The sequence below is a fragment of the Budorcas taxicolor genome, chromosome 2, assembly GCF_023091745.1.
Source record: "Budorcas taxicolor isolate Tak-1 chromosome 2, Takin1.1, whole genome shotgun sequence".
NCBI classification, from domain to species: Eukaryota; Metazoa; Chordata; class Mammalia; order Artiodactyla; family Bovidae; genus Budorcas; species Budorcas taxicolor.
The window spans coordinates 81,284,708-81,311,302 of record NC_068911.1 but is presented as its reverse complement, the minus strand read 5'-3'; the positions used below and the strand labels follow the sequence as shown (position 1 = coordinate 81,311,302).

The 26,595-nt window shown below is 36.1% G+C and overlaps 1 protein-coding gene across 1 annotated transcript in view; it reads right to left on the bottom strand.

Annotated features, from left to right (window-relative positions):
* The window catches only part of BAZ2B (bromodomain adjacent to zinc finger domain 2B), a 156,271-nt gene that overhangs the window by 122,364 nt on the left and 7,312 nt on the right, over window positions 1-26,595 (bottom strand). Inside the window, exons 2-4 of the mRNA XM_052664305.1 lie at window positions 10,887-11,075; window positions 6,423-6,590; window positions 5,099-5,292 (exon numbers count right to left, since the gene is read on the bottom strand). Of these exons, the coding sequence (XP_052520265.1) occupies window positions 5,099-5,292; window positions 6,423-6,590; window positions 10,887-11,075 (551 nt within the window). The remainder of the gene's footprint in view (window positions 1-5,098; window positions 5,293-6,422; window positions 6,591-10,886; window positions 11,076-26,595) is intronic.

The window sequence follows — 26,595 nt, the reverse complement described above, 5'->3', positions numbered from 1 at the left end:
TGTTTCTCCAGGACCCTCTATTTGCAAGGTCTAATATTGTCCCAACTGACAAATGAGAATTCAGACCTGAGAAGCATTAAATTGCTAACCTGCACAGTTGGGGTTATGATGAAATAAAATTGACTATGAGATTGTAACTGCTGAAATTGAATAATGGGTACATAGGATAATTATTCTATTTTGTCTATTGTGCATTCTGAAAATTTCCACAATAAATGGTTTCTTGTTTTGGTTTTCCTAAAGCATGGGCTGTGAAGTCAATCTGCCTGATTTCATATGCTAACCACTTAATGGCCAACTGCTTGGGGATTCTTTTTCTCGATTTCTAATAATAGTACCTACCTCATTAGGGATATAGGGAGAGCTGAAATCGATATTAAATGCAAAACAATTACAGCAGAACCGGTATGTGTTAACTTCCCAATAAACGTTATCTATGAGGTCACCATTAACCCCACCACAAAGCCGTGAGAACTTACACAGGGCTGGGGAATCAGACTCTTGAGGGCACAGACTCTTGCGTGCACCAGGACCCAGGAGAAAGGAGTAGTGACCCCACAAGAGACTGACCCAGACTTGCCCATGAGCCTCCTGGTGTCTCCAGCAAAGGTGTGAGTCAGCGGTGGCCTGCTGCAGGGCTGGGGACACTAGTGGGTACATGGGACCTTTTTGAAGGAGGTCACCATTATCTTCAATACCTCCACTAAAGTTTGGCCCCAGGTAAATAACAGGGAGGGAACACAGCCCCACCCATCAACAGAAAATTAATTAAAGATTTACTGAGCATGGCCCTGGCCATCAGAACAAGACTCAGTTTCACCCTCAGTCAGTCTCTCCCATCAGGAAGCTTCCATAAGCCTCTTATCCTTCTCCATCAGAGGGCAGACAGACTGAAAACAACAGTCACAGAAAACTAACCAATCTGATCACATGGACCACAGCCTTGTGTAACTCAATCAAACTATGAGCCATGTCGAGTAGGGCCACCCAAGATAGACAAGTCATGGCAGAGAGTTCCGACAAAATGTGGTCCACTGGAGAAGGGAATGGCAAACCACTTCAGTATTCTTGCCTTGAGAACCCCATGAACAGCATGAAAAGGAAAAAAGATAGGACACTGAAAGATGAACTCCCCAAGTCAGTAGGTGCCCAATATGCTACTGGACATTAGCGGAGAAGTGCAGATGACACCACCCTTATGGCAGAAAGTGAAGAGGAACTAAAAAGCCTCTTGATGAAAGTAAAAGTGGAGGGTGAAAAAGTTGGCCTAAAGCTCAACATTCAGAAAAGGAAGATCATGGCATCCGGTCCCATCACTTCATGGGAAATAGATGGGGAAACAGTGGAAACAGTGTCAGACTTTGTTTTTGAGCTCCAAAATCACTGTAGATGGTGACTGCAGCCATGAAATTAAAAGACGCTTACTCTTTGGAAGAAAAGTTATCACCAACCTAGATACCATATTCAAAAGCAGAGACATTACTTTGACGACTAAGGTCCGTCTAGTCAAGGCTATGATTTTTCCAGTGGTCATGTATGGATGTGAGAGTTGGACTGTGAAGAAAGCTGAGCGCTGAAGAAGTGATGCTTTTGAACTGTGGTGTTGGAGAAGACTCTTGAGAGTCCCTGGGACTGCAAGGAGATCCAACCAGTCCATTCTGAAGGAGATCAGCCCTGGGATTTCTTTGGAAGGAATGATGCTAAAGCTGAAACTCCAGTACACTGGGCACCTGATGTGAAGAGTTGACTCATTGGAAAAGACTCTGATACTGGGAGGGATTGGGGGCAGGAGGAGAAGGGGATGACAGAGGATGAGATGGCTGGATGGCATCACTGACTCGATGGACGTGAGTCTGAGTGAACTCCGGGAGTTGGTGATGGACAAGGCGGCCTGGCGTGCTGCGATTCATGGGGTCGCAAAGAGTCGGACACGACTGAGCAACTGAACTGAACTGAACTGAACTACAGAAAGAATGAAGAGACGGAGCCAAAGCAAAAACAACACCCACTTGTGGATGTGACTGGTGATGGAAGTAAAGTCTGATGCTGTAAAGAGCAATGTTGCAATAGGAATCTGGAATGTTAGGTCCATGAATCAAGGTAAACTGGAAGTGGTCAAACAGGAGACAGTAAGAGTGAAAATCAACATTTTAGGAATCAGTGAACAATGGACTGGAATGGGTGAATTTAACTTACATGACCATAATATCTACTACGGTGGGCAAAAATCCCTTAGGAGAAATGGAATAGCGCTCATAGTCAACAAAAGAGTCTGAAATGCAGTACTTGAATGCAATATCAAAAACAACAGAATTATCTCTGTTCGTTTCCAAGGCAAATCAATCAATATCATGGTAATCCAAGTCTACGCCCCGACCAGTAATGCTAAAGAAGCTGAAGGTGAACGGTTCTATGAGGACCTACAAGACCTTCTAGAACTAACACCCCAAAAAGATGTCCTTCTCATTATAGGGGACTGGAATGACAAAGTAGGTAGTCAAGAAACACCTGGAGTAACAGGCAAATTTGGCCTTGGAGTACAGAATGAAGTAGGGCAAAGGCTAATAGAGTTTTGCCAATAGAACTCACTGGTCATAGCAAACACCCTCTTCCAACTACACAAGAGAAGACTCTACACATGGACATCACCAGATAGTCAACACCGAAATCAGATTGATTACATTCTTTGCAGCCAAAGATGGAGAAGATCTATACAGTCAGCAAAAACAAGACTGGGGGCTGACTGTGGCTCAGACCATGAACTGCTTATTGCTAAATTCAGACTTAAATTAAAGAAAGTAGGGAAAACCAGTAAACCATTCAGGTATGACTTCAATCAAATCCCTTATGACTATCCAGTGGAAGTGACAAAGAGATTCAAGGGATTAGATCTGATAGACACAATACCTGAAGAACTATGGACAGAGGTTCATGACATTGTACAGGAGGCAGGGATCAAAACCATCCTCATGGAAAAGAAATGCAAAAAAGCAAAATGGCTGTCTGGGGAGGCCTTACAAATAGCTGAGAAAAGAAGAGAAGCTAAAGGCAAAGAAGAAAAGGAACGATATACCCATTTGAATGCAGAGTTCCAAAGAATAGCAAGAAGAGACACGAAAGCCTTCCTCAGTGGTCAATGCAAAGAAATAGAGGAAAACGACAGAATGGGAAAGATTAGAGATCTCTTGAAGAAAATCAGAGATAACAAGGGAATATTTCATGCAAAGATGGGCACAATAAAGCACAGAAATGGTATGGACCTAACAGAAGTAGAACATGTTAAGAAGAGGTGTCAAGAATACACAGAAGAACTATACAAAAAAGATCTTCGTGACCCAGATAATCACGATGGTGTGATCACTCACTTAGAGCCAGACATCCTGGAATGCGAATGCAAAGTCAAGTGGGCCTGTAGAAGCATGACTAAGAACAAAGCTAGTGGAGGTGATGGAATTCCAGTTGAGCTATTTCAAATCCTGAAAGATGATGCTGTGAAAGTGCTGCACTCAATATGCCAGCAAATTTGGAAAACTCAGCAGTGGCCACAGGACTGGAAAAGGTCAGTTTTCATTTCAATCCCAAAGAAAGGCAATGCCAAAGAATGTTCAAACTACCACATAATTGTACTCACTTCACATGCTAGCAAAGTAATGCTCAAAATTCTCCAAGCCAGGCCTCAGCAGTATGTAAACTGTGAACTTCCAGATGTTTAAGCTGGATTTAGAAAAGGCAGAGAACCAGAGATCAAATTGCCAACATCCGCTGGATCATTGAAAAAGCAAAAGAGTTCCAGAAAAGCATCTACTTTTGCTTTATTGACAACGCCAATACCTTTGACTATGTGGCTAACAACAAACTGTGGAAAATTCTGAAAGAGATGGGAATACCAGACCACCTGACCTGCCTCTTGAGAAAATTTATGCAGGTCAGGAAAGAACAGTTAGAACTGGACATGGAACAACAGACTGGTTCCAAACAGGAAAAGGAGTACGTCAAGGCTGTATATTGTCACCCTGCTTATTTAACTTACGTGCAGAATACATTATGAGAAAAGCTGGGCTGGATAAAGCATAAGCTGGAATCAAGATTGCCAGGGGAAATATCAATAACCTCAGACATGCCAATGACACCACCCTTGTGGCAGAAAGTGAAGAGGAGCTTAAGGGCCTTTGATGCAAGTGAAAGAGAAGAGTGAAAAAGTTGGCTTAAAACTTAACAGTCAGAAAACTAAGATCATGGCATCTGGTCCCATCACATTATGGCTAATAGATGGGGAAACAATGGAAACAGTGTCAGACTTTATTTTGGGGGGCTCCAAAATCACTGCAGATGGTGACTGCAGCCATGAAATGAAAAGACATTTGCTCTTTGGACGAAAAGTTATGACCAACATAGACAGCACTTTAAAAACAAAGACATCACTTTGCCAACAAAGGTCCATCTATACAAAGCTATGGTTTTTCCAGTGGTCATGTATGGATGTGAGAGCTGGACTATAAAGAAAGCTGAGCGCTGAAGAATTGATGCTTTTAAACTGTGGTGTTGGAGAAGACTTTCGAGAGTCCCTTGGACTACAAGGAGATCCAACCAGTTCATCCTAAAGGAAATCAGTCATGAATGTTCATTGGAAGGACTGATGCTGAAGCTGAAACTCCAATACTTTGGCTACCTGATGCGAAGAACTTACTCATTTTGAAAAGACCCTGATGCTGGGAAAGACTGAAGGCAGGAGGAGAAGCAGATGACAGAGGATGAGATGGTTTGATGGTATCACTGACTCAATGGACATGAGTTTGAGTAAACTCCAGGAGTTGGTGATGGATGGGGAGTCCTGGCGTGCTGCAGTTGATGGGGTTCCAAAGAGTCAGACACGAGTGAGCAACTGAACGGAGCTGAGTGATGACTATTTGTGTTATTGATACTGGTGCTAACATTTTTAATTTTTTAAATGTTTAATAATAAAACTACTCGATAAAAATAAATATCTGTAAAAATAGGAGTTCATAAATCATAAAAAATTATTCCATAGATTCAGTCAGTTTGACCTTTAAAATACTTGTATAGATCTGTTATATTTAACCCCTGAAGGTTAACTTACCTTATCTTTGATTTTGTCAGCTCTAGCATCCAAAGGCTGGGTTTTGTTTTGTTCCTGATTACACTTTCTGTTTCCTCCACCTGAGCTTATACTTTTCGTTTGTCCCACAGAACTTGAAGCAGTAGTGGACAGTACAGATGTGTTGATACCAGATACAGATGATGTACTGTTTCCATTTATTGATCCATTTACACCTTGAAAGTTAAAATAAATATGTTTATACAAGAGAATGTTACTCAGAATAAAAACGAATGAAATAATGACATACACCACAATTGGGATGACTTAAAAACAGTATGCTAAGTGAAATAAGCCAGACACAAACTGTATGATTCCATCTCTACGAGATATTCACAACAGGTACATCTATAGAGAAAGAGGGCAAGCTAGTGGTTGCCAGAGACTGAGAGAGGAAATAACAGGGAGAAACTGGTATGAAGTTTCCTTTTGGGGTAATGAAAATGTGTTGAAACTAGATAGAGTTGGTTGTTGTACAACACTATTAGTGCCGTTAATGTCACTGAATTGTTCTGTTTAAAATGGTAAATTTTACATTTATGTGAATTTTACTTCAATTAAAAAAGCTTTAGAAAAGTAATTAAATACAACTATTCCCTCTTTCAGGGCAAACTCCCAAACATCTACTTAAGTGGAAAGAAAGACAGTAACAAACCATCTAAAATGGTATTATAATTTGCAAATGTATTCTAACAACAGTTATCAACTATGAAATATCAATGAAAATGTAAAAGAAAAAAGGTGTGCTAACATATAAATTTAATGCTTAATTAGAGAAGAATATATTTTATTGAGCAACATAAGGGAGGTAATGAGATACAGAGGAAAAGCAGTGGGGTTGGGAGTTAAAACCTGGGTTAAATTCTGCTATACAGGGGCTTCCCTTATAGCTCAGTTGGGAAAGAATCTGCCTGCAATGCAGGAGACCCAGGTTTGATTCCTGGGTCGGGAAGATCCCCTGGAGAAGGAAATGGCAACCCACTCCAGTATTCTTGCCTGGAGAATCTCATGGACAGAGAAGCCTGGCGGGCTACAGTACATGGGGTCCAAAGAGTTGGACACGACTTAGTGACTAAACCAAACCAACCATGCAATGTCAACATGTAAACAGTACTTTCTTGAATAATTTATTTAACCTTGGCTGCAAAACATGAACACTTTCAATCTCACAGAGTTATTATAAAGATTAAGCAAGACAATGTGAAAGTGTCTAGCACAATGCTTTATAACTGTTTCTAAATCTGAACTCTACTGAAAATGGATACTGAAATGAAGGATAATACTTCACTCAAGTTAACACGGATACCTTTTTCAGGACCATTTCTATTACTTTTTCCAGAAGTCCTTGAATGGAATGAAGAAGAATCATGATTCTGGGCTGGAGGAGCAAACAGTGGTGGAATTCCCAGTAATGGTGGAAAGAAGGTTGCCCCTGTACGTGTATGAACATCTGTTGTTCGCCACCATTCTGCACCTCAAAGCCAAACACCAAACAAGCAAAAATATTTGGATTAACTTCCTAGTTAATTTAACAGTGCTTTTTATATTTTATTACTGAAGAAAAATTTCAGGTTTCATCTTGGAACAGAATTGCTGAATTACTCATAGTTCTGACCATCTTTCTAATTATAAGATAACTGACTAGAAGTTATACATTCATCATTCTGTTCATTAAGACAGTATCCAAGGTTCTTCACTTAGTAGCTTCTATGAATTCCAAGTTTATGAAGAACAAAGGTAGTCTATAGTTTTTAAAATAAAATAGGAAAATTGAAATTAACATTAAAGAACTGTTTAACTCTTTGATGACTTATATCATAATTTTTCTAAATTAGCCAAGAAAGAGTGTTTAAGATTATTTTAATCTATTTTAAAACCTTAGAAGGTAAAGCAACCATCTACAATCTATGTTAAGAATTTCCTTAAATTACATACAAAAAAACCCTGGCTTTGATAAATCAAATGCTTTAAATAATAATACAAACACCACTGTAATTCAGCATATCTTGAATACCTTTATGGAAGAAAATGTCTATACTCAAACAAAACAACAGAGAGAGCAAAATCAATGTTTATTTTTTGTTTGTTTTTGGTCCAAAAAATGAAAAGTGCTTCAAAGATTTCCAAAAACAAGTTGCCATATTAAACTATAAAAGACTTATATAATTTTTTTTCCTTAAAGTTAATTTAAAAAGCCTGAATTTTATTTAACTTACTTCCTCTTACAAATTACAGATAATAATGTCTTATCATTGAATGCAATTTAGCTATTCAAACAGTGGCTTTTAGTTAAAACTGTTAGAAAATGAGAGAAACCAAATTTTATAGAATACATTATTTAGGGAAAGTTTAAGATTAAGAAGAAATCTAAAATAAATCAAAGGACAGTCTTATATTGCCCCATCTAAAATCTTGGAAAGAATACTTTCCAAACGGCTAACCAGCTAGATTATCAAGTCAGTTACTACCTTTTAGGCTAATCTTCCAAGAGATATGGTACATTTTTCATAGACTTGATAATCACAAAAAATTAGAGGAAAAATCCCAATAATAGAGTATGGGAAAATTCAACATAGTCAATGTATTGTATTATATGATCTTGAAAGCTTTTCTTAGAACATCTCTTCATTAAAACAAGATGTAAAGTTATGTGAACCTTCATTATCTAAAGACAAAAGTCTAGATTAAAAGAAAGTGAAATGTTCTTGGTAACTGACATTCTAATGTCTAAAAATCAGTATAAGCAGAAAACTGCAAAAGCTATTCTACTGCACTGCAGGAAGTCGCTGCTAGTGAAATGACACCAATGTATATTCAGCAGTGCCTGAATGATGGGAACTGAACCAAGAATAACTATATAAAACTATCAATCATTTATCTACTGTTAAGATGAAAGAACTGTATTTAGATAGAAAGAAAAACTATGTTTTTGGAGCTTGTATCAGCATAGCCAGAATCTATTGCTATTTATAGGTTTGAAAACTTGGTTCTATTTAGCTGATAAAAAAGGAAATACCAGTTTCCTGAAATATTCATATTATTTAACATAGAGTCTATAATTAAAGCAATATAGTTGAAGGTTCAGACTTTGTAAACAACCAACAAATTGGTAAGGTAATCAAAGTATAATAAGACTCAAATATTTTAAACATAATCAAACTGAGAAAAAAAACATAAAAATGTACTTTAGAAAATCAATGGTCAATAAGCAAACAACAGAGATTAGGAAAAAAACACAACTGGAAAATGTACATGTTATAAATTCAAGTAAATAAGATCAAATAAAAAGATGAAAATGGTAGCACTTCTGAAAACAAGCTTCACAAATGTCTAATATTTCATGGGAAATAACAGAATTTTTGTTAAGTATGAATTATTTCTTTTTCAAATTAAGAAAAAAACAACATAGTCACAAACTACCTTGTTGATAAATGAAATTTACAAAATAAGGATTATATAAACCAGAACATGAGGAATTTCTAAATGTATTCAAAGGCAGTAACTGCATGGTAACAACATTAATCATATTCCATTGAAAAAGTCTATTATTTCAGAGGATATACTGAAACACAATTTGAACCTATAAGACAGCAGAATTTAAAAATCTCCCTGAGCTGATAGAGCCAAATACTTCACAAAAATTCATAGTAATATAAAAATATAATGACTAAAATTATACATATTTTAAAAGAACTTCCCATGAAATACTATTTCAATATAAAATGGAAATAATTTTATTATATAATATACATTAAGTAATTTTCACATTGATTTAATCACCTGAAATGCAGACTAGTTTAGAAGTGCATAGTATTTAAAAGTAAACTATTCCCGATTTAAAATTCCTAGTGATTTTTTCTCTTTGTGTTTTTATTTAGTAGGTGATTTAAAAATTTTGGCATGTTGGTTACCCTTTTAAATAAAACCAATTATAGACAATCTAAGTTATATAAGATGTACAGCTTAAACAAATGAGTCCTCTGTAACAAAGCATATTCTCTTGGCAAAAAAGTATGCTTATACAGCCATACTGTTATTTGCCACTAAAGACTCTGTCTTATAATTTTCTATTTATCCATCTTCTAAAAACTATAAGAAACATAACATAGACAATGTTAGTGTACTCCTAAGTGCTTAGCCTAGTGCACAGAACATAGTTAGATGCTCAAAGAAGTTTGTACAATAAATGGATGAATGAATAGCTTATATGAATAGCTTATACAGATTAGGGAAGTTATCAGATTTTTTCCATACAGTGGAAATACCAACATTATTGAAGATGAGATGAGTAATTCTTACAACTGTTAACCATGTTTTCAGTACAGAAGATAATTGATTTTAATAATTCAATAATTACATTGTGGTTTAAAAATGCTCAAAAGCAATTAATACTACATGTATATCAAACTATATCAAATATAAGAAATTGTGTTAAAACAATTTTTAAAATTTAAGATACTAACAACTATATTACTATTACATATTTTAATTTTTTATTCAGCAACCTATATTTCAGCAAGTATCTACTGATTACTCATCTTGCTAAGCAACCGTGCTCAGAACTGCCTAAAATAAATTCCTATTAGTATCTTTTAAAGCAAATGTCAAGACTTTGTTTGACTTTTAACTTTCTAGACACATTGTTCCTTCTCATCATCCCTTTTCTGAATTAAAGAAATAATATGACTCAAAAAATGAGTCATATTAAATATATATTTAACCATCTTTTCATCAAACAAGATACTTGATTCCTTTTAAAGAAACTCTTAACAACAGGAAGAATCATGATGGCTACCAATCATGTACTAATTATGTATGCTGAACACTGCATTCAGCACTGGATGTATGCTGAACACTGCATTCAGCACTGGACATGGATTATCTCTTTTAATCTTCACAAGAACCCTAAGAGGTAGACACTGTTGTTATTATTATTATCATCCTCATTATTCACATGAAAAAACTGAGGCTAAGAGGTCGGATTACTTGTTCGGTCAAGGTCACACAGCTGAAAGGTAACAGGCCTGATTTAAATTCAGATCCACTTGTCTCTGAATTATGCTCTATTAGTAACACTAAATTATGTATCCTTAACTAAAATTTATTAAGATAAAATTAATCGCTGGAAACACATTAAAGCTTAGACTTTCAAAATAATATAACAAGAAATTATAGCATGTTTGTCTAAGTTAAGCTTTAATTGGTGTCTTACTGAACTCCTGAATCCTCATAATCTGGGATAATTCTGGTCTCCCTCCCATGTAAGTGGTGCAAATCTATGGTTGTTTAAGTAAAATATGAAAAAATAGAAATTTAAGAGCCAAGCTCATCTTACTTACAAACACAGAGAAATGAGAACTCAAAATAAAAGTGTATTTATTCATTATAGGAACTGGACTTTACTTTCTCACTGAAAGTTTAATTTTTTTTAAGAACCAAGTAAAACTGAGAAAAATTAATCAAATTTTATACTTCTAATACATATACTTTTCTACTTCAATAAAAAGCATGATAAAAACTTGGCTTAATTATTCGCTTTTGCAACAGATAGCTTAACATTTGAATAACTAGTTAATTACACTGCCACACAGCACACACAGTGTGTTTACTATTTTGCACATGATAAAAAGGATTGCACTAATTCTTGCACGTGAGCTTTAATATACCAGGCATAAGACTATTCTTCTTGTTCGGTTTAATAAACAATTACTGCTTGCACATTTTCAAGCTTGCTTTCCTTCTTTGAACACTGTTTGTAATAGATGTTTACCTGGAAAAGACGCTAGTTGGGGATGGGCGGCTAAGGCTGTGGGTGTACCAAGTGTCCCCAAACCACCAAATTCTGAATGCCCTGAGCTGGCTGAATGTAGACCAAAGACTGGGTGGCTGACCATTGGGAAGGCACTCGACACTGTGGACAGGTTAAACGGTTGATCCCCAGCTGCTCTGAATAAATGTCCTGGGAGGGAAAAAAACACACTTAAAGTTGTATTATAAAAACAGATGAGATTTATCTGATTTCAGCATTCATAATGTATTAAAATTTATAGTTTATCTATTAAATTTCTATTATACCTTTTTTCTTTTGCATTTCTGTTCTTCAAACCCTACAGAATGTTTCTAGAAACAAGAATATACTCTAAAAATAAGTCAAATGAATGACATAACTTTATAATTTTGAGATTTAGAATGATGCTTTAAGTAAGTAATTTTCATGAATTATATAGTTTGACCTGCAAAAGTGAGGCAAACTTTCTGCTAATACATGTACATTAACATTTTATCAGGAATTTTTATTCATAAGAAGGAAGATAAAAAAACATCCTATTAATACAAAGTTCAAAATTAATAAAATAAATCCAGAATCCGTCACAAAGTCATTACTCAAATTGTCATATACTCTAGGCAAAGAGTTCCTAATTTCCATGTGCTAGAATTTGAAGCTATAGTCTCTATCCAACATCTTTAGGTGAGAAGAGTTGATGCCAAAAAGGATTATATTTCTAGCCTGATAAAGCAATACATCCAAGAGCATAAGTATTTAATAAATAAAACTACTAATTTATTTCTAAATGCATTCGAAAGTAGTGATCAATATAAAAATCATTTTTAAACATTGTGACAGTAAGTTCATATTCAATTCAAACATGATTTTTTTCAATCTCTACATTTACTCTAAAGAGAATCTAGTACTAAATGTCATAACCCAAAGTTGCAGTGTTAAATAATCCAAAACACAATGTATTTTTCATTCTTTGTAGGGATTTGGCAGAAGATTTGTTAATACTTGGAAATCTTCTTTTTACTTCCAGGAAATAATTAAGTTTCCTGATTTGATAGTATGAAAGCAGAATATCAAAACTCACACTCTAGGCTACCATAACTTACTGTGTGAAAACTATTGTGCTCTGTGTTAAAAAAAAAACATAAGGCTTCCTTATGATCCTGTTTATAGCAGACCTGGCTATGCATTGCAATATAGTTTGAATAAAGTATGTTTGAAGTAAATTTAAAAAATGCAACTTAAAAATAAGTATAGTTTTTGCTATCATTTAGTTGTCAACAAAATCTCTCCTCTTTGCTTTTTTATTCTCTGAAAACTAAGAGGAAGTCATCAAAGAGATCAGAGTGTACTCTCATTGACTGATATAAGCCCTAAATTCCTCATTGAAATAACACTGTATTTTCATTGAAGTAGTAAGATTTAAATAGATGATTACATCAAGTATATCTTACATCAATCAGCCTTCAAGGTAAAAAGTTCTGATTGAAGGTTGAGGTCCCACTATTACAAAGCAGTTAGTAGATCTTATAGGGAAGATACTCAAGAGTCTATACAAGTAAGGCCCACAAATAAAACTGTGAGGGAGGAGGGCAGGGAAGGACACAAACTTGGATATATTTTCTTAGTCAGCCAACCTTAGTTTCTGTTTATTAAAGCCTAAACAGAAAATCTGTGAGTTTGGTACTTTTTATGTAATCAGAATTCTAGACTGCAATTAGCACTAAAATTAAGTCAAAACAAAACAGAGTCTGCTACTAGAAAAAAGGGAAATTACTCAAGTATTACTATTTTTAGGAGTATTGCTATGGTATCACAAAGATTATGTAAATTTTGAGTGGGGTGGGGTTGGTGGGCAATAGAATTCTCAAAGACCCAGGTAATTTCTCTAAAAAATGAGCCTCTATATATCAGTAAGAACCATTATTTATTTTCACATGTGATTACCTATAAAATCTCCGATTCTCACTAATCAATTCAACTTCTGACATCACATGTCCTTAATCAACTGCTTATTTATAAGCATACTGTGGTCAGTTACATTTTCCTCTATATTAGTTTTCTTGATAAACAAGATGAACTGAACATTCAGTGTGTAGATTTTAGAATCATTTTTAACTTATATTTTACAAAATAATAATTCTTAAATTATATTTGTCAATTGTATATATGTATTAATAGCAGTGATTTAATACAAAAAATTCTGTGAGATAAACTCAAAACTATACAATATATTATAAAAACTCAGAACAGATTGAAATTATAAAGGATCAGAAACTGACAGAAATATTTCTACAACAGAAGTTAATTGTTAGCCAGAACATTTTCTTATTGTGAAGAAATAAATGAGCAAGGTTTACCTTGGAGTCTCATGAACCAAAAACATGAGTAATATCTAAATGCAGTTGTCACTCTTGCAGCAATAAGTAAGAATCAATTTTAATTAAAAATCAATTTTACACAATTTGATAATAAAAAGGTTCTTTTAAAAAAATGCATTTAGTTTTTAATTGAAGGTTAACTGCTTTACAGAATTGTGCTGGTTTCTGTCAAACATCAACATGAATCATTCTTTTTCTAACTTTAAAAAGTGTGATAGCTAGAAAGAGCTGAATATAAGATTTCAACAAAATATGAGCTTTACTCACTGTAGATTCAAATAGGAAAAAAAGTAGTTTGTACACAGAGTTATATCTATGCTTGACAAAATTACGAAGAGGCTACCTTACTCTGTTTTCTTATTCCTTTTTAGAAAACTCCTGTTGAACATAATTGAAGCATAGAAAGTACTCACGTGACAATGGAATCTATACGACCTATTTATTCCTTGTTGATAAGAAAATGTTCACTTTTGTATATAGTGGAGATCAGGCCCACATTATACTGATTATAGTGATACTATGCATTATTAAGAGCACATATCAGAGATTTTCTTTGCTATACATGGATAAAGTTATACCACTGAAGGAAAATAATTTCACACTACATTTAATAATCTCTACTAAATTTTGCCTATATAACAATATAGAAGTCAGTGATAAAAAGTATATCTTTCTGATTAAATGGCTTTGTAATTCTATATATATTAATAATTTAAATATTATTATTCCACACTTTTTATAAAAACAGCTACTAATTCCATGTAAAAACATTCCAGAATTATTCTGTTCTTTATTCAAAAGTGTCTAGTAATTCAGACATTTCATGAACATATTAAGTTCATATTAAGTACAGCTGCTATGCTTAGTAGTTAGCATACAGGATAAGTAAGACATAATCCCGAGCCTTAAGGAACTCAATGATTTGAACATAATTTAGGTAGTGTAAGACTTTGGGCTCCAAAATCACTGCAGATGGTGATTGCAGCCATGAAATTAAAAGACTCTTACTCCTTGGAAGGAAAGTTATGACCAACCTAGATAGCATATTCAAAAGCAGAGACATTACTTTGCCACCAAAGGTCCGTCTTGTCAACGCTATCGTTTTTCCTGTGGTCATGTATGGATGTGAGAGTTGGACTGTGAAGAAGGCAGAGGGCCGAAGAATTGATGCTTTTGAACTGTGGTGTTGGAGAAGACTCTTAAGAGTCCCTTGGACTGCAAGGAGATCCAACCAGTCCATTCTAAAGGAGATCAGTCCTGTTCACTGGAAGGACTGATGCTAAAGCTGAAACTCCAGTACTTTGGCCACCTCATGCGAAGAGTTGACTCATTGAAAAAGACCCTGATGCTGGGAGGGATTAGGGGCAGGAGGAGAAGGGGACGACAGAGGATGAGATGGCTGGATGGCATCACTGACTCGATGGACATGGGTTTGGGTGAACTCCAGGAGTTGGTGATGGACAGGGAGGCCTGGCGTACTGTGATTCATGGGGTCGCAAAGAGTCGGATATGACTGAGCGACTGAACTAAACTGAACTGAAGACTTTTTCACACCACAATGTATTAAACAAGTTAGTTAACATTATAATATTATGAACTGGTATTGTCACACACAGGAATCAGTAACAGATCCCAAATACCTAAAACAATGTCTTGTACAGAGTAGATATATAATAGGTATCTGCTGAATGAATCGATTTATTACTCATTAATAACAGAAGGTGCACATGCATGGGACTAATTCCAAAGACTAGGAAGTTGTCTTGAATTTTCATTTAAACTTGCAAGAATTCTTCTTACTAGTTTCCTTTTGTCTTACACTTAGGCAACCTCAAGTCCTAATTTTTAAAAATTAACACTTGGCCTTTTATTTCTCCTTGATTTCATTTAGGCCACATGCTGGATTCTATCACACAAAACTCTACCACTCCAAGATCTTAAACTCTTAAATTTTTCTAACCACGGTTTCCACATTTCCATTTCCACATTTCTCAGCATGCCTTTTGGTCTCTCTGTCTTCTACCTCTTGACTCCATCTATCTCTTTCCCTCTCAATTCCATCTCACCATCACTCATTAACCTTGAAAGAAAATTCTTATACGTGTATGTCTACTTCCTCCTCAGTTCTCAGAATCTTTAATACCTTGCAAAGTCTAAGTCTCCCTTCCATTTTGTCTGTAAAGGACCTTAAGTTTTCCTAACCACTAGATTTCAATAATCTCTGCTCTTCTCATTCTTAACCTGACTCTATAAATCTGGCATATGATTGCCTCTTCCTTATTAAAACCCATTTTCACCCTTAAGATCCAGGTCATGGAACTATTTTGATTTTCTTATTAACTATATTTTTCAATACTACTACTGTGTGCCTTATTGGATTTTTTTCTGTAAATATAAGTAAGATTCCTTAAGATTTTGTCCAACCATCTCCTTCTTCCACTTTTATGCTTTCTTCCTCAGTCATTTCATGTACTTCCACTGTTTTAACTATCACTTCTATGCACATGAATTCTAAACCAGGATTTTAGATCCTTGAGAACTGGATCTCGATCATCTCAATCATCTGCAAAACTTGGCATAATATGAAACACAAGTACTTAATAAATGTTTTCCATTATTATATTTTTGGTCACATTATTTCTATACACCCTCCATGCTTATGTAACATGCTCTTTGACTTCTTTTGCCTTTTATAATCTTAACTATACTTTCATAATAATTTCAAGAAAATATACTCCAAGAAGTATCCCTGAATCTCCCAGACAGATATATGTTTTGGACCCTCTTTGAACATTCAATTATTCACAATGTTTTATCAGACCATTGCTAGGGTATAAGGTTGTAAAGGAATGAGCCATTTCTTAATCATTTTTACTCTCTACAAAACACTGCAGAAAACAAACTGTTAACAGTTGCAAGGACAACACTTTATAATACCTGCTGTGGATAACTCCAAAAACGGTAGTTTTCAATTCTCTGTTTCTCTCTTCCTTTAAAAAGTGAGAGTAACCAGGAGTCATTCTTTAAGTGATAAAAATATACCTCACTTTCCCCCTCTGTTTCAATTATAAAAAGCATTCACAATGTTATTAAAAGCTCTTTGGGTACTTAGAAGCTGATTTAATAACATCTATGCTGTGGCTTTAATCTTTTTATACAGCAGAGGGTGCTGTTTGGATTACACCCTTGGTTTCATTGTCAGGTTTCATAGCTCAGTTGGTAAAGTAGCTGGCTGCAATGCAGGAGACCCCTGTTCAATTCCTGGGTGGGGAAGATCCTCTGGAGAAGGGATAGGCTACCCACTCCAGTATTCTTGGGCTTCCCTTGTGGTTCAGCTGGTAAAGAATGCGCTGGCAATGCGGGAGACCTGGGTTTGATCCCTGGGTTGGGAAGATCCCCTGGAGAAGGGAAAGCCTACCCACTCCAGTATTCTGGCCTGGAGAATTCCATGGACTGTATAGTCTAAGGGGTCGCAAAGAGTCGGATGATTTTCACTTTCATTTTTTCATTGTCAGGACAATGTCCTTAACCTTATCCAACTGTCTTGAAACATCATGCGACTGTTCATAAGATTTCTAATCATAGACTGGAGAAGGCTAAGTGAACTCTGCAACTACATTTTTAAAAAAGTATATTCTGTATTAATAAATTAAAAAAAAAACAGAGCATCTTCCTATAGGAAAGAAAATTCAACACAAGTCAAACTGACTCTTAAATTTATGAGTGCAAAATAAAATTATTTGAATATTAGAATGCTTTACTTTTGGAGAAGTGATTTTTCTACATTAATAAACCTATAATCAGAAGATCCTCTGAAATAAAAACCTGGCATGATTAACTCTCAAATTTTGCTCAGAGAACACAACTGAAAACTGCTAAATTACATCATAAAATGAAAATAGTTTTAGAAGACCATAATTATTCTTTTTTACAGATATTAACATTCAAGCATAGTTTCAATATTATGAATGCAACTTTTTTTTGGTTTCCATTTTAACTGATAAGTAAAAATGTGAACTTACTGCATAATGAGAATACATCTCTAATGCCTAAATTGTTTACATTATAATAAGCTGACTACTTTTTAGCACAGCTTTACAGATTTTACTAGCCAATCCATCTATAAGTGATTAAAGCAGTTACAGAAATGCCAGTGTCTCAGGAACAGTGCATGTTAACTGTGAGTGCCTTTATTAATATCAAATGAACCTCACATAACAATAAAATAAGGCCTTTTCCCCCCACAGGAACAAAATTACATGAATACCATACTAATGTCTTGAACCTATACTATGAGTGGACAAAATCTCCGACCAATCAGGAAAAGTCTAGATAAAAAATTAAAACAAAATGATTATAAGGAATAAGTATGCTTAAAGCATCTAATCTTTTTTTAAAAAATTAAGGAGACCATTTATTATGATAGAATTCCACATATGCTGCTTTTTGTATGCTACAAATGTCTTTGTTATTGCTACACAAACTTGTTGCAACATGTATTCTCTTATCTCTAGTTTTTTAAACTGTTAGCACATTTTACAGCATTGCAAAATCAGTGTCTAGTATGCAACCTTCAAAGTGTGTTTAATCGTCAAAAATGGTAGCACAAATAAAGGTTACAAGAGTACTTAAACACTGGTAATAACTGAATTCAATACAGTGAAATCACTGTAAGTTAAAGAAATGCTCAAATTATTTGCCCATATATTAAAATTACTAAACATATTAATGCTTAAATATTCTGAAACTCACAATGTACAAATTCTGCTAACTTGAACTTTGACTAAAGAACAAACAAAGAATTTTATAGTTAATGGTGACAAGACAATCAGCCACCAATAATTTTCATTTTATTTCTTTATTCTTACAACTTTTTCAGTAGTTAACCTTTATATTTTAACATTTAAAAAGCATGGTATGGAAATAAAGTCATTCTTTTTATTTTTAAGTATTTGTTTTGAGATTGTTTTAGACTCACAAGAGTTGTAGAAAATAGTACAGGGTTCCAACCTTCCCTTATGTTAACATTTTATATGATAAAAACTAATTTTCAAAGCCAAGAAATTGACCCTGATTAATTAATTAATTTATTCAGATCTCAGTTTTTCCTGTAGTGTCCTTTTTCTGTGCTAAAATCCAATCCAGGATCTCACATTGCATTTAGTTACTGTGTCTTCTTAATTTTCTCTAATTTGTGACAGTTTCTCAGTCTTGTCTTTCATGACCTTGATACATTAGAGTACTAGTCAGGTACTTTGTGGATAGATCTCAGTGTGGGTTTGTCTGATATTTTCTCATGATTAGAAGAGGTTAAACATGATAGGGAAGAGTACCCAATGTTTCCTTGTCATTGGGTCCATGATGTTTCTATGTGGGACTGCTGACATTAACTTTGGCCACTTGGTTAAGTTGGTAACTGCCAGGATTCAATATAAAGTTACTAATTGCCTTTCAAACAGTCTTTCTACTAGAAAAAAAAAATCATTAAAAGTCTAGGTAGCCTTGGGAACAAAAGGTAATACTTTATAACACTGAACCTGGTGAACAAGCTTTTGATTCAGTTCACTCAGTGATGTATGAATCCCCAGGCAAATAACTATTCTTAAAAGACAGGAGTAGCTGCTCCTCTGGAAAAAAAGTATTTTTTGTTAGATCTAATGAAAGAATTTAAAGTTCACAGATTAAAACACTAAAATTATACTATATTTATATATTCCTATATTCAAATATAGATGCACTTTATTTTTATAATGAATTATAAAAAATCTGAAAACAAGCTTAATTCTAAAATTTTATTTTACTTATGCTTCAATAAATAAGTCAGTTTTCCCATAATAAACAAAAATTACTAAAAGCAGCTTTGAAAAACACATTTCTTTCATTGCTACATTAATGAAATGTAGCAATTTCATTGCTACATGTCTTTAAACTCCTGTCTCTACTCCTTTAAACTAGAAGCATATTTTACAGCACTGCAAAATCAGCTTCTAGTATACAACCAGCAAAGTACAGCTAATCATCAAAAACAGTAGTGCATTCATATATTAACTTGCTATGGCTGCCATAACAAAGTACCCACAAACTGAGTGGCTTAGAACAAGAGATATTTATTGTCTCAGTTCTGGAGGCTACAAAATTCAAAAAACAAGGTGTGGGCAAGGCCATGTCCCTGAAGATGCTAAGGAAGAATATGTTTCATTATTCTCTAACTTTGGAAACTTCAGGTATATTTCCTATGTCTTCAGATGGGCTTCTTTCTGTATACATCTATGTCTAACCTTCCCCTTTAATAAAGATACCAGTAATTTTGGTTTAGGGCATTGATGCACTTGAAACTAAGGTGGAGTTACTATCTTGAAAACAAGGTGATTTGTTCTGCTGGCTTAATGAACACTTTACTGTTACTCTTTTGCACTGAATTTTGCATATTTCTGGGAAGAGGTGAATTTGTCCCAAAATATTCCATCAGTTCAGTTCAGTTCAGTCGCTCAGTCGTGTCCGACTCTTTGCGACCCCATGAATTGCAGCACGCCAGGTCTCCCTGTCCATCACCAACTCCCGGAGTTCACTCAGACTCACGTCCATCAAGTCCGTGATGCCATCCAGCCATCTCATCCTCGGTCGTCCCCTTCTCCTCCTGCCCCCAATCCCTCCCAGCATCAGAATCTTTTCCAATGAGTCAACTCTTCGCATGAGGTGGCCAAAGTACTGGAGTTTCAGCTTTAGCATCATTCCTTCCAAAGAAATCCCAGGGCTGATCTCCTTCAGAATGGACTGGTTGGATCTCCTTGCAGTCCAAGGGACTCTCAAGAGTCTTCTCCAACACCACAGTTCAAAAGCATCACTTCTTCGGCACTCAGCCTTCTTCACAGTCCAACTCTCACATCCATACATGACCACTGGAAAAACCATAGCCTTGACTAGAAGGACCTTAGTCAGCAAAGTAATGTCTCTGTTTTTGAATATACTATCTAGGTTGGTGATAACTTTTCTTCCAAGGAGTAACTGTCTTTTAATTTCATGGCTGCAACCACCATCTGCAGTGATTTTAGAGCCCCCAAAAATAAAGTCTGACACTGTTTCCACTGTTTCCACATCTATTTCCCATGAAGTGATGGGACCGGATGCCATGATCTTCGTTTTTTGAATGTTGAGCTTCAAGCCAACGTTTTCACTCTCTTCTTTCACGTTCATCAAAAGGCTTTTTAGTTCTTCTTCACTTTCTGCCATAAGGGTGGTGTCATCTGCATATCTGAGGTTATTGATATTTCTCCAGGCAATCTTGATTCCAGCTTGTGTTTCTTCCAGTCCAGCGTTTCTCATGATGTACTCTGTATAGAAGTTAAATAAACAGGGTGACAATATACAGCCTTGACGTACTCCTTTTCCTATTTGGACGCAGTCTGTTGTTCCATGTCCAGTTCTAACTGTTGCTTCCTGACCTGCATACAGATTTCTCAAGAGGCAGGTCAGGTGGTCTGGTATTCCCGTCTCTTTCAGAAATTTCCACAGTTTATTGTGATCCACACAGTCAAACGCTTTGGCATAATCAGTAAAGCAGAAATAGATGTTTTTCTGGAACTCTCTTGCTTTTTCCATGATCCAGTGGATATTGGCAATTTGATAGTTCATGGGAAACACAGTTGTCTGTAGTATTGATGTAACAGCACTTTCTCATATGATCATGGTTTAAAGGAATATCTTGGTTAAATACATATTGGTTAGACGTGTAAATGCTCATATCATCAGCACACATTAAATGATTTTATACATAATTTCCAGGGGTGGGTTAAGAGTAGCTTGTGAAGCAACTGGAAGTGAATGGTGACAGAGAGACTATCCAGGGAAGACTTGGTGATAAGGGTCTCTCATACAGAGAGCAAGGGAGAGAGACTGTGTAACAATTATTGTTATAGATTCATGGCATGGGGAAATATTTTCCAGAATTATGAATTAATTAACAGCCTAGAATTCGTTTTTTTAGTACTTATTAACTATATAATGAAGGACTGCAATGCATTTTGCATAGCTTTCACTTCTTTGAAATTGCTGCTTTCTAAAATTCTCTTATTTTCACATTTTGTTGGGGAACCCAACTACTGATCAGTAGCATTTCACTCAAGAAATGGCAATAGTTGGACATTTCTGAATTTTTCCATATTGCTCTTTTTCTTGTTATATTTATACTTGATTTTGAAGGACTGATTATGCTTGTGTCACTGCAAGCAATCAGGACCCAGTCACTGTGTAACACATAATGATACTAACTGTACAACAAAGCCCGAGTTTTTACCAACTGTAAACCCCTAGAGTTAGGTGTCTCCTCCTAATCCATTCATCTATACCATGGCGTTTTCTCTTCACACTCAGCGGATTCATAAGGTTATTTACCTTTAGGGATTTCACTTTCTTACAGCATGAAATGATGAAGGTTGATAAAAGGAGAGATTACATTTTAAAAAAATAATAAAGAACAGGAAAGCAAAGCTAAAAGAAACAGCAGCTCTAATTTATTTCTCTGTGAGAGCCTCAGGTCTCCTTAAGTATTTTCCTGTTTTGGCTCTTCAAATCCAGTCTAAGCTAAAATGAAGAGGTATGGTAGATGCTGTTACACATAGGCACAGTTCCCAAAGACCCCAGTAGGGTAAAGACCAAAAGGAAGCAAAACTAAAAGAAGATAAAACAGGAGAGCTGGGTTCAATCTCTGGTTTGGGAAGATCTCCTGGAGAAGGGAATAGCAACCCACTCCAGTATTCTTGCCTAGAGAATACCATGGACAGAGAGAGCCTGCTGGGCTACAGTCCATGGGATCGCAAAGAGTTGGACACAACTGAGCGACTTTCACTCACTCACTTAAGGACCCAATTTACAAAGACATCACATGCTAAAGAACAGGAGATTAGGATTCCAATATATCTTTTTCTGAGAAGAAAGAAAAAATTATATCCATAACCTTGGGTTCATTTTTAAAATTACTTAATTGATTGGAAAGTATGGCTTTTCTTTACTAATTTACTGCTAAGATTCTAATTAAAACTCCAAAGTCCTAACCATAAAAGTTATGCAAAATATATTTCAAGAATACCTGGTGCCTTGTGATCAAACCATTCATTAAATAAATCTACTGAAAGGGGGAAAAAAGCTAGATAGTGAACATTCCATGGTCTTTATTTGTGACTTACAGATGTCTAGAATATAGACAACTAAAAAAGAAAATTGTTCTAATAGTTCATATAAGTACTCAGAGACTGAAATGAAAATCCAGCTTAATCCCCAAACCCTCAAGAACAGGACTATCTCATTCTCTTCATGGTTCTCTACTGACAGTAAACATAAGTTCCATCTTTTAAATAAGAATTTTTAATTAACAATTTTATTTATTCAATGCCTCTTCAGTAAAGTCAACTCATCTTTTAAGATTCTTTACCCTGAGGCTTATAATGCCCGTCTCCAACTAAAATCTGCAGTTATTTGGTATCATCAGAGTAGGGCAAGCTGCTGCTGCTGCTGAGTCACTCAACTGGGTCTGACTGTTTGCAAACCCACGGACCGTAGCCCACCAGGCTCCTCTGTCCATGGGGATTCCCCAAGCAAGAATACTGGAGTGAGTTGCCATTTCTTTCTCCGGGGGATCTTCCTGACCCAAGTAGAGCATAATACAGCCTAGAAAACATTAGAGTAAATTTATCATCTAAATTACAAATCCTATTTCTGCAATTTCATCTCTCCTTCCCTCTCTTTCTTCAACAATTGTTTCTTAAGCACATATTTTGTGCCTGGCACCGACTGGATACACACTGACAAAAGAACTCTGTATGGTCCCAGCCTTTTAAATGTAGACGGGACAAACAAGTAAAATACCACCAAATCTATGATTATAAATTGCGAAGGGTACTATGGAGGAAATTACTAGGTGTAAAAACAGATAATAGAAATTAACCAGACACTATGAACTAATTAATGTTTCAGGATATTTAACCTGAGACAAAGCATGAGAATCAGCTTATGTAATTCCTCTAAGACAAAGAGAACAGGATTGAGATCTTGTACAGTTCCTCTAAGACAAAGAGAGAACACGTTTGAGACCTTAAGTTGGAATTAGATGGTGGAGGATGTATCAGTTTTTAATAAATTGAAAAGTACAAAACAATCAACTCAAAATGCCTAAGTGAAAAGGTAAATGTATTAATTCATGTAACATAAAAGCTTTTAGAACTAACACCCAAAAAAGATGTCCTTTTCATTATAGGGGACTGGAATGCAAATGTAGGAAGTCAAGAAACACCTGGAGTAACAGGCAAATTTGGCCTTGGAGTACAGAATGAAGCAGGGCAAAGACTAATAGAGTTTTGCCAAGATAATGCACTGGTAATAGCAAACACCCTCTTCCAACAACACAAGAGAAGACTCTACACATGGACATCACCAGGTGGTCAACACCGAAATCAGACTGATTATATTCTTTGCAGCAAAAGATGGAGAAGCTCTATACAGGAAACAAAAACAAGACCAGGAGCTGACTGGCTCAGATCATGAACTCCTTATTACCAAATTCAGACTTAAATTGAAGAAAGCAGGGAAAACCACTAGACCATTCAGGTATGACCTAAATCAAATCCCTTATGATTATACAGTGGAAGTGAGAAATAGATTTGAGGGCCTAGATCTGATAGATAGAGTGCCTGATGAACTATGGAATGAGGTTCGTGACACTGTACAGGAGACAGGAATCAAAATCATGCCCATGGAAAAGAAATGCAAAACAGCAAAATGGCTGTCTGGGGAAGCCCTATAAATAGCTGTGAGAAGAAGAGAAGCAAAAAGCCAAGGAGAAAAGGAAAGATATAAGCATCTGAATGCAGCGTTCCAAAGAATAGCAAGAAGAGATAAGAAAGCCTTCTTCAGTGATCAATGCAAAGAAATAGAGGAAAACAACAGAATGGGAAAGACTAGAGATCTCTTCAAGAAAATTAGAGATACCAAGGGAACATTTCATGCAAAGATGGGCTCGATAAAGGACAGAAATGGTATGGACCTAACAGAAGCAGAAGATATTAAGAAGAGGTGGTAAGAATACACAGAAGAACTGTACAAAAAGGATCTTCACGACCCAGATAATCACGATGGTGTGATCACTCATCTAGAGCCAGACATCTTGGAATGTGAAGTCAAGTGGGCCTTAGAAAGCATCACTAGGAACAGAGCTAGTGGAGGTGATGGAATTCCAGTTGAGCTCTTTCAAATCCTGAAAGATGATGCTGTGAAAGTGCTGCACTCAACATGCCAGCAAATTTGGAAAACTCAGCAGTGGCCACAGGACTGGAAAACGTCAGTTTTCATTCCAATTCCAAAGAAAGGCAATGCCAAAGAATGCTCAAATTACCACACAGTTGCACTCATCTCACACGCTAGTAAAGTAATGCTCAAAATTCTCCAAGCTAGGCTTCAGCAATATGTGAACCGTGAACTTCCTGATGTTCAAGCTGGTTTTAGAAACGGCAGAGGAACCAGAGATCAAATTGCCAACATCTGCTGGATCATGGAAAAAGCAAGAGAGTTCCAGAAAAACATCTATTTCTGCTTTATTGACTATGCCAAAGCCTTTGACTGTGTGTATCACAATAAACTGTGGAAAATTCTGAAAGAGATGGGAATACCAGACCACTTGACCTGCCTCTTGAGAAATCTGTATGCAGGTCAGGAAGCAACAGTTAGAACTGGACATGGAACAACAGACTGCGTCCAAATAGGAAAAGGAGTACGTCAAGGCTGTATATTGTCACCCTGTTTATTTAACTTCTATGCAGAGTACATCAGGAGAAATGCTGGACTGGAAGAAACACAAGCTGGAATCAAGATTGCCAGGAGAAATATCAATAACCTCAGATATGCAGATGACACCACCCTTATGGCAGAAAGTCAAGAGGAACTAAAAAGCCTCTTGATGAACGTGAAAGAAGAGAGTGAAAACGTTGGCTTGAAGCTCAACATTCAGAAAACGAAGATCATGGCATCCAGTCCTACCAATCCATGGGAAACAGATGGAGAAACATTGGAAACCGTGTCAGACTTTATTTTTGGGGGCTCCAAAATCACTGCAGATGGTGACTGCAGCCATGAAATTAAAAGACGCTTAACCCTTGGAAGAAAACTTATGACCAACCTAGACAGCATATTGAAAAGCAGAGACATTACTTTGCCGACTAAGGTCCGTCTAGTCAAGGCTATGGTTTTTCCTGTGGTCATGTATGGATGTGAGAGTTGGACGTGAAGAAGGCTGAGCGCTGAAGAATTAATGCTTTTAAACTGTGGTGTTGGAGAAGACTCTTGAGAGTCCCTTGGACTGCAAGGAGATCCAACCAGTCCATTCTGAAGGAGATCAGCCCTGGGATTTCTTTGGAAGGAATGATGCTAAAGCTGAAACTCCAGTACTTTGGCCACCTCATGAGAAGAGTTGACTCATTGGAAAAGACTCTGATGCTGGGAGGGATTGGGGGCAGGAGGAGAAGGGGATGACAGAGGATGAGATGGCTGGATGGCATCACTGACTTGATGGACATGAATCTGAGTGAACTCCAGGAGTCAGTGATGGACAGGGTGGCCTGGCGTGCTGGGATTCATGGGGTCGCAAAGAGTCGGACATGACTGAGCGACTTAACTGAACTGAACTGGGAGATGCTTTAGATAAAGAAGACTGGTTGCAAGTTTACTAGGATTTAATTTCTCTTTCCTCTCTTGGCTCTATTTACTCAGATAGGCCCTTCCTTTTAGGTTTATGGGACAAAAAGGTTATACTTCCTCACAAGTACCAATAAAAATCCTACAGTGGAATCTCTTTGCCTTTGACTAAGCTCACGTGCCTTCCTTAACCAATCACTTAACCATCATTATATGGGAAATATGATGTTTGGATTAGTTAGATTGTGTCACATATGCCATCCCAGGAGTCTAAGGTAAAACGGTTTTTTAAAAAGAAAGTGACTCATTTTGGGGGTGATAACTTCAGGTAATGAGGGAGTAATAGTGAAGTGGTCACAGAAATCATCCACAGAAAATTATTACAAAAATTCGATTGAAAACAACAATAATAAGATACTGAAAAGCAGAGAAAAGCTAGGAGAAATTTTAGTCTGGAAAAAAAGGTAAAAAGGAGTAAGAAATATGACTTTGTTGCTTTCTGGTCCCATAATGCTGTCCTAACTACACAGCTTTAACTACAGAAAACAGTGGAAGATGAAACAACAGGCTTATCAACTAAAGGTGCCAGAGGTCAGACTCCAGGCTAAGAAAACATCAGGAAATCAGGAAATTTAAAG